The sequence below is a fragment of the Podarcis liolepis genome (genome assembly GCF_965112155.1).
Source record: "Podarcis liolepis genome assembly, chromosome: 6".
Taxonomy (NCBI): domain Eukaryota; kingdom Metazoa; phylum Chordata; class Lepidosauria; order Squamata; family Lacertidae; genus Podarcis; species Podarcis liolepis.
Window position 1 is genome coordinate 953,526 of NC_139559.1, and position 9,588 is coordinate 963,113.

General features: G+C 50.1%; 1 protein-coding gene across 1 annotated transcript; it reads right to left on the reverse strand.

Moving 5' to 3' along the window:
• Positions 1-234: 234 nt before the first annotated feature.
• Positions 235-7,229, reverse strand: DNTTIP1 (deoxynucleotidyltransferase terminal interacting protein 1; the record flags this gene model as incomplete). Its single annotated transcript, XM_083509831.1, has 9 exons — positions 7,065-7,229; positions 6,891-6,961; positions 5,218-5,314; positions 4,848-4,946; positions 2,477-2,545; positions 2,188-2,244; positions 967-1,028; positions 376-421; positions 235-243 (listed from the first exon to the last, which is right to left on the reverse strand). The coding sequence occupies exons 1-9, from the start codon at positions 7,203-7,205 to the stop codon at positions 235-237; spliced, it is 651 nt and encodes a 216-aa protein (XP_083365957.1). The 5' UTR covers positions 7,206-7,229.
• Positions 7,230-9,588: the final 2,359 nt, after the last annotated feature.

Sequence of the window (9,588 nt, forward strand, 5' to 3'; positions counted from 1 at the left end):
AATACAGTAAATTCAGAAATCAGTTTAGGGGGGAAATCCATCCAATAAACATTAGATGATCACCAAGGTTAGCTGGCTAAGTTAGTCCTATTTGGGCCAGCAAGGAGACCAGGGGAGAATTAGCTGTGGGATCCCAGAGCGGGTAATCTTCATAAAAAGGGGAGTGGGAGGGAAGGAAGGGGAATAAAAGATCAGGCTAAGTTCAAATTGAAAGCCCGGCGGAATAGCTCTGTCTTACAGGCCCTGCGGAAGCAAGTTAAATCCAGTAGAACTGGATCTGGCAGAAGAGCTCCCTGCCTGCAGGAAGGTCCCCCCCCCTTTTCTCCAGGGAGGTTCTGTATAGCAAGGGGGTGGGGGCTGCAGGGCACAGCCTACCTTGGGACCATCCCTCTGCACTGGCTCGCAGGACTTGGTTTTCCACCTGAAAGGAGAGAAGGCATCGGAGCTGAGAATCACGCGACAAAAGGTGCATCTGAAAGAGCCAAATGCTCTGCTTTGAGGAGACTCAGCCCTACCCAAAGCCCAGCGGGATCAATTGCAGGGCTGATGGCCTGGTCTCAAGCCAGAGCCTCACCAGCCCCAGGAAGTGCCCTCATTTGGGAAGGCCTGTTCCCTCCCCTTCCTGGCTCCATCGCGCTTGGGGAAGGGATGCAGCTCAGTGCAGAACATCTGCCTTGCAGGTCGAAGGTCTCTGGATCAACCCCCAGCATCTCCAGGTACGGCTGGGAGAGACCTCCTGCCTCCCGAGAGCTGCTGCCAATCAGTGTCGGCAATACTGAGCTAGCTGGACCAAGGGCCTGATTCAGGATAAGGCTGCTTCCTATGATAGGCTTGGCTGCTTTGCTCTCTCTGCTGCTGAACCAACTCCTGCCTGCGTCTCATCTGGGGCTCTCCGAAGCACTGTGGGAGGGGGAAGTGGAGGTTGCAGCATAGACCCCCCTCAGCCCAGCTGGACGTCACACTTACGTGCTCCCGACTGGAGCTGCTCGGTCGTTTGCCTGGCTCTGTCCTGGAGGCCGCCCTTTCCTCTGAAAAAGGACATCTTTTATTACAGTGTCTTATTAGCCGCCCTGAGCCCGGCCTTGGCTGGGGAGGGTGGGGTATAAAAAAAAAAAAAATATTATTATTCTGGTCAACAGTTGCTCCTCCTGGTGGTGCAAGCGTGGCTGGCCCCCACTGGGAGCAAACCTCCCCCCAGCCCACAACCACAGAAGCAGCACAGCACAGGGAGGGGCCTGAATAATAATAATAATTTATTTATACCCCACCCATCTGGCTGGGTTTCCCCAGCCACTCTGGGCGGCTCCCAAGAGAATTAATGATGATAATAATAATAATAATAAAAAAGTGATAAAACCCCAGACATTAAAAGCTTCCCTAAACAGGGCCGCCTTCAGACATCTTTTAAAAGTCGAAACAAAATTAAAAAATTCCTTCCAGTAGCACCTTAAAGGTAAAGTTAAAGGGACACCTGACCATTAGGTCCAGTCATGGCTGACTCTGGCGTTGCGGCGCTCATCTTTCTTTACTGGCCGGGGGAGCCGGCGTACAGCTTCTGGGTCATGCGGCCAGCATGACTAAGCCACTTCTGGCGAACCAGAGCTGCGCACAGAAACACCGTTTACCTTCCCGCTGAAGCGGGAATTATTATGCTTTTGAACTGCTAGGTTGGCAGGAGCAGGGACCGAGCAACGAGAGCTCACCCCATCACGGGGATTCGAACCGCCGACCTTCTGATCGGCAAGTCCTAGGCTCTGTGGTTTAACCCACAGCGCCACCCACATCCCTCCGTAGCACCTTAGAGACCAACTAAGTATGTTTTTGGTATGAGCTTTCGTGTGCATGCAGGTATCTGAAGAAGTGTGCATGCACACGATAGCTCATGCCAATAACAAACTTAGTTGGTCTCTAAGGTGCTACTGGAAGGATTTTTTTTATTTTGTTTCAACTACGGCAGACTAACATGGCTACCTACCTGTAACTTTAAAAAGTCAGATAGTTGTTTATTTCCTTGACAGCTGATGGGAGGGCATTCCACATGGCAGGCAGCGCCACCGAGAAATCCCTCTGTCTGGTGACATACCCTGGTGACCCTCGCCCCCGGCCTATCTTGAAGGGACAGGAGTTGAGCTCCAGAGTGACGCGCCCCCCCCCCCACTTCTCTAACAGCTCCCCAGGGTCTCCTACCTTTCTGGGGATGGGGCTTCCCTGCTGGCTCATCTCCTCCTCCATCGGCTTGGCACGCTGGTCAGGGAGAAGAGAGGCTCAGTTGGAAAAGGGAGAAGCATTTGTCTCTCCCCGCTCTGACGCTCCTTGGCCAGCAGGGCCCCTTGGGGCATTCCTGCTCCGAGCCAGCGCTCCCCAAGGCGAGGCACAGGGCTGATGGCCGATGGCTGCTCAGAGGCACCCAAAGGCCCACGCCTGGGAGAGAAAGCACCAGCCCCGTCCCTCGCAGGTGAGAGAAAAGGGCTTCTACCTTCATCGCTGGCACTTCGTGGGGCAGCCTGGCAGCAGACTTCTTGCTGTCGCAGAAGAGGAGCTTGGCCTGCAGGGAGAGAAAAGGGTCAGGAGTGCAGCAGAGATGGTCAAGGCACCCAGTCTGTGCTCAGCACCCCGTGCTGGAACCCTTAAGATCCTAGGAATCATATGCCAACTGGCAATTGTAGCCGCTTCTTAGGATGCCCACTTTGGGAAGCGGCCAATGGTTTGGTGGGGCAACACTTCATCATAATATAGATATGGAAGCACGGGAACGATTGTGGAACATGGATATAAAATTTACAGCATGTTATAGTCTAAGAGAAAATTATATGAAAACGATATATCGACGGTATCTAACACCGAGTAAATTAGCAAAAATGTATAAATCTAAATCAAATAAATGTTGGAAATGTAGAGAGAAATCATATGTGGTGGTCTGTAGTAAGGTTAAAGCTTACTGGGAAAGGATATGTAATTGAAAAGGATGTTTAGAATAACGTTTGTAAAAAAACCCAGAAGCTTGTCTTTTGGGAATTATAGGGCCAGAACTACCGAAACTGTATAGAAAGTTATTCATGTATGCTACTGCAGCGGCAAGAATGTTACTTGCCCCAAAATGGAAAGGCGCAGAAGTCCCAGCAAAGGAAAAATGGATAAAAAAACTTATGGAATATGCAGAAATGACAAAACTTAATGGAAGAATAAGAAATCAAGATAACAAACTTTTTATAAAAGTATGGAAATGGTTTATTGAATATTTACAGATAAATGGTAAACAGATAAGAACATTGGCAGGATTGTTGTAATAACCTGCAGTTTTATAATAGCATATATTTAAAGTAGATGAATAAATGAGTAAATTAAGTTAATTTGGATAGGTAAAGGATATTAAAAATAAATTTAAGCAATCGCAGAATGAGGGGGAATGAAGTCAAGTTTTGAAATGTTGAAATAATTGTAAAATTAGTGCAATGTATAAACCTGAAAAGAATGAATAAATAAAAAGACTGGGGGGGGGGGAATGCAACACACCCCACACGGCCCTCTGCCAGCAGACACCAGGACCCTAGTTTTAACAACAGCAGCGTGCGGGGAATCAGGAACCTTGAAATACTGTGGAATTCCTACTCCACAGAGGTGTGTCTGGCACAAAAGAATGGAAGAAGGTACCCTGCTGGATCAGGCAAGAGTGGTCTCCTCTAGGGCAGCATCCTGTTCTCACAGGGCCAAGCAGCTCTGGGAAACCCTGAAGCAGGGTCTGAGCACCAGGGCAGGACTCTCCCCTCCTGGGCCTTCCAGGAAGTGCTATTTGGAAGCATCACTGCCTGTGGACGCATCACCATCACGGCCAGAAGTCATCAGCAGTGACGACATGTCTCACTCCCCCTGCAGCATCCTGCTAGGCAGAGGTGGCTTCATCCTGGGAGGTCCCGAGACCTGCTGGTGTTGCTTTCTGCCCCCAGAAGAGGCACTTCCCCCAATACTAAGATCTTGTCAAGAATGTACAATTTGTTGCTGAAATGGAATACACAGGATTAAACTGTTAAATCAGCTATGATTAAGTGGGCACAAGACATTGGTCATAACATCATGTTTGCCGACTGGGAACAGTTGTGGACCACCGGTATAAAGTTTACGGCATGTAATGCCTTAAGAGAGAATATTATGAAAATGATTTACAGGTGGTACATGACCCCAGTCAGGCTGGCTAAAATTTATCATTTGCCCAATAATAAATGTTGGAAGTGTAATGAAACTGAAGGTACTTAAATGTACTTTTTACAAGAAACCAGAAGCTTTTCTCTTGGGCATTGTCGGTCAAATGGTGTTAAAGAAAGACAGGATTTTTTTTATGCTACTACAGCAGCAAGCGTTCTTATAGCTAAGTATTGGAAGACACAGGAACTACCCACTCTGGAAGAATGGCAGACGAAGGTGATCGACTATATGGGCCTGGCTGAAATGACTGGCAGAATCCGAGACCAAGGAAAAGAGACGGTGGAGGAAGATTGGAAGAAATTCAAAGTTTATCTGAAGAATTATTATAAAATTAATGAGTGCTAAAATGTCGAGGTTAGAGAAAAAAAGAGGATTACAGCTGTAAATGATTAGGTAAGAGAGAAGGAAAAAAGGGCAATTAGTTAAAGTTAGAAGTGAGGATTTGCTGAAAGAAATTTGGAAACAGGGATGCAGAAAGGGGAGGTATGGGGAAGTCGGAGAAGTAGGGTTTAAGAAAAAAAAAAGGTTTTGAAATTATACTTGTGTGTTTATGTGTTTGTTCTTTTATTAAAAAAAACAAAAAACAGAAGAGGCACTTCCCCCCGGGGCACTCATTCCTGAAACAAGGAAGACCCTCGGGCACCCACCTGTTCCAGGCAACTCCGGCACGTCTCTTGGATGAGCTGCTCCGTGTCCACGTCCTCCCCGACATTCTCCCGCACGTTCCCTGCTGCCTTCTGGAAGAACTTGGGAACAACAGGGATGGCGCAGACCAAATTAGCTGCCCCTCAAAGTGCCACCCATCCCTTCCCAAGCTTCACCCGACTTGGCATACTGCAAGGCGGTTGAAATCTGGGCCAGCAGCTCCCTCTCCCTGCTGCCCACAGAAACCCCAATGGGTTGAAGGGGGGGGGGAGGTCTGCCCTCCCCAGGCACCCTGAGGCTGAATGTGGGCAGGACTCCTGCACAGCCTCCCAAGGCTGGCAGGTCCAGCACAGGCCTTTCTGCTGTTCTTACCTTCATGTATTTGCTGAAGACAGCCTGGATCTCTTCGTTAATGCTGGGCTGCAGGACGGCTCGGAGCAGGTCCATGGAAACCACGGGGTCTGTGAAACTGGACCGAGAGATGGCTGGATGCAGCCAGCAAACACATGCACACCCCTGACACAGGCCAGCCCTGGGCTCTGCAGCAGAACGTAAGCAGCGTCTGCTGGATCAGGCCCATGCCCCATCTAGTCCTGTTCTCAGTGGCCAACCAGCTGCTCATTAGAGGGGTCCCTCATGCAGGATCTGAGCACAAGAGCAACACGCCCCTCATGTGGTTTCCTGCAACTGGTATTCAGAAGTGTTGCTGGCTAGTGGCCAATGATAGCCTCTCCTCCTTTAATCAGTCCCAAGCACGTGGTTTATGTTGTTCTTTTTATTATGTATTTTGTGTTTTCACCTTGCATTTATATGCAGTGAACCTCCTTGAGATCTATGGATGAAGGGTGACATATAAATCTAAATATTAATTAATAATAGTAATAATTTGAAGCCATCTGGTTTGGCAGCCATCTCTTCCCTCCTGCAGGAGTGAATTCTGCAGCTCAACACTGTGTCATGTGAAGAAGGACTTTGCCTTCCCTGTCCCAAACCTTCCCACCTGCAGCTTCATTGTTCATCTGACCTGCAGGAAGTGCGGCATCTTAGGCAAGGCAAAGGGGGGGAATAATGACCTTTCCTTCTTTTGCGTAGCACATGTGCAGTTTTTGTGTCATGTGGACAGGTTCCTAATTTGGCTATTCATTTTTGCTGGCGAGCCCAGAGCCTGGAGGATTGCCTTTGGTTGCTTGTAGTTGTATGTTTGTGTGTGTGTGTGTGTATGTGAGAGAGAGAGCGAGAGAGAAAAGGATTATTGGGTCCAATCAGCCCCATCGCTTCTTATGCTGTGTGTGTGTGTGGTCTTTCTCTTCTTCTCCCTTCTGCCTCCAGGTGATGGGCATCCTTGGCCCAGTGGTGATGGAGCTGGTAGCGAAGGACAGGTGCTGGGGGAGAGACAGCTTGGTAGGGGTTCCTCCTGCCGCTGTCGCGTGGGGGGTTTGTGCAGGGCTGGATTTAGGTTTGATGAGGCCCTCAGCTCCTGAAGGCAATGGGCCCCTTTCTATGTCCAGCTGTCCTTTGTCAACAACAAATGGTCGCTGTTTTTTGTGCTGAATATATACTACATGGTCATTTATGGACCTAACAGGTATCTCAAGCCATTTGCACATCACAAAATACGTGACATTTTAGGGAGCCGGCTAGCATGCGGGGCCCATTACTTACACCAGGCATAGGCCAACCTGGCCCTCCAGATGTTGTGGGACTACAACTCCCATGATCCCTAGCTAACAGGACCAGCAGCCAGGGATGATGGGCGTTGTAGTCCCAAAACATCTGGAGGGACGAGGTTGCCTATGCCTGACTTACATCATAGGACCAAACCCTGTTTCTGTAGGCAGGTTTTATTTTATTTGTTTTCTAATGTTTTGGAAATGTACATCCATTTCCCCCCCTTTAATTATTTTTTTTTGGGGGGGGCCAGAGAGTGTGGTCCTAAGCTAGAGCTTGTTGAGCCTATACGTAAATCGGGCATTCTGCACGTGTGTGTGCGTGTGGGGGTGTCTTCTCCCCTCGACCCCCCTTTCCCCCTCCCCCCCCCCGCTCACCTGGTCATCACCTGCGACCTCCGTCCCCTCCGCTGCACCAGCCGGTGCTTGATCATGATGTTCCAGGGGCTCTGGGGGACGAGAGGCGCCTCAGTCGGGGGGTCTCCCTCTCTCCCCCCCCCGGAATGGGGTCCCCCTCCCTTCTCTCCCCCCCCCGGCCTCCCCTTCCCTCACCGCGGCGCCCGACCCCCCGGGCCCGGCCTCCTCCTCCTCCGCCTCCTCCTGCCCCGCCGCCTCTTCGTCCTCCTCGTCCTCCTCGTCGCCCCGCTCGGGCTCCGGCGCCGGCTGCTGCTCAGCCTCCCGGGCGGCCCCCATCCTCCAGGGAGAAGCGAGCGGGAAGAAGAAGGAGAGGCGCCCGGAACTGCGTCATCGCCAGGCGCCCGAACCCGGAAGCGGGGCGTCGCCGCCTTGGCAACGGCGTCCAGGGCCCGATGGGGCGCTCCTGAGCATGGGCAGAGCGCCTCCCCGCCTACAGCCACCCCCTCACCTCCAGGGGAATCCTTTTATTTGCTTCTCTGGGATTGGAACCCGGAAGGGACCCCCAGGGGCCATCTAGTCCCACCCCCTGCCTTGCTTCGGGAAGCTTTTATTTATTTTTTTATAATAATATTTATTAAGGTTTCACAAACAATAAAAAATTCCAACATTTAAACATAAAGAAAAAACTACAAAAATATAAAAATACAGAAAACAAAACACATAAAAATACAAAAAAGAAAAAGGACAAAAAGAAAAACCCAAAGAACAAAACAGGAAATAGATTAGTAATTTCAAATCTTATACTTCCTTCACTAGTTTCTTGACCTCCTCACACCTCTCATTTTAACATTTGAGGAATTGTTTTAATATGTGATGAGTTATTGTGTTTTAATATTTTGCTGGAAGCCGCCCAGAGTCGATGGGGAAACCCAGCCAGATGGGCGGGGTATAAATAAATAATAATAGTGGTACCTCGGGTTACAGACGCGTCAGGTTACAGTGTCGCCGGAAACCCCCCCCCCTCCATTAACACTGGTATCGCACAAGCACCACATTCACACGCACACGCATCTCCCCTCCCTGACCCTCGAGATGTCTCTTTAGAGGGACATCTCTTAAAAGCCTTCCGTAAATAAGGAAGCGCTGCATTGACAACACTCTGTCTGCCGCTCCGCGCCGCCCTATCCTTATTGAGAGTAGACCGGACGACCGAACTCTAGACCAAACAGCGGCCGCCTCGACCAATCAGCATTATCGGACAGCGCCCCTTGTGGCGGCCGCGCTGGTACTACAGGCTGCGAGCGTCCGTTCCCTTACCTTTTGACAGCTCCCAATTCATTGTTTCCGAGTTCAATGAACCATGACTGATCTAATCAAAATGTTGCAACTTGTTTCCGAAAGAGGAAACTACATTGAACTTCAGTGACTTTATTCTTTACAAATTCACCAAAAATCAGCCGTACAATGGATTTTCACCGGACCACTTTTATTTCACTGCATATTACAAGGACTATCGAAGGGGGGTGAGCTAGGGTTGATCGGCCATAAGCCTTGAACCGTGCAGTCACGTACACAACGGCCCTTCTCCGGATGGCGGGGCAACCTTGATAACCATCGGGAAAGGATCAGACGAAATGCTATCAAGAACACAATAACCTGCATACGGTAGTGTATTCAATCCAGACTCCGACAAAGGACCTCGACCGGATTCCCCTCAGGGGGCAGGGAAACTTCGCCCATTCCTTTGTTTGTCAAAATGACTCATGTGGGGAGGGGGAAAGGCGGTCCCCGCCAGGTGTCAGGATACTCGGATTACCTGGGAAGTTCCTCCCCGACTCCTCCTATTCTTTAATAAAATCATGATGTATATATGATGTAATTCTGGGGGTGTAGACAAGGGGATTAGTGGTTAATAAAAGTTGGAGTCTCCCATTGTTCGGGGCTTCCATCTTGCTTCACCTCGTGGGCGGTGGGAGTCCTGTCGCGACAGTCTTTTCTTTAATAAAGACCGAGCCTACTGGCTGCTGTTTTGCTCTGATTGCTCTAGTCGGTGCCTTCATTTATCCAAGTGAACCCTCGGATTTTTCCGGTAACAGTTTTTGGCGACCAGACTCAGGGACCCTTGGTTCTCCTGCAAAGGTGAGAGGGGAGATAGAGGGGATCGGGCGCCACCGGGCAACCTTAGCCCGGGGATCCTTTTTTCCTCTCCCTGCCTCCTCTTTGCGGGCGGTAATCAACCGTCACCAGAAGCCCGACCAGGGAGAGCAAAGGCGAGGTATAGCCGGCTAAGGGGAAGGATCCCGGGATCCGCGAGGGACACCTTCGAACGTGAGTATGGTTTGAAGTAAAACACATTGGGAGGGGGTGGGAAAGTTAAACGTACCACGACAGCCAAACTTTCCTTCCTTCGTTTCTGACGTTTCCCTTTCTCTCCCCACAAATTCTTACGCGGTGTTGGGCCGGGGAAATTGTGGCACCTTTTACTGTTTTCCGGCGTTACCTTTCGGAGTCGTCCAGGAACGCCTTGGTCTCTCTATCTCCTTTTCTCCCCCGTTTTCCGTCTTGGAGTTGAGTCCGGGAAAGCGTGGCTCTTTACTGTTTTTCTCTGATGTCCCTCTCTCGGAGTCGTCCAGAGGCATCCTTCTACCTTCACTCTCTCCTGACTATGCAAACGAAGCCGCCCCTCCTGCTCGGCGACCTTTGTTAGGGATGACCCGAG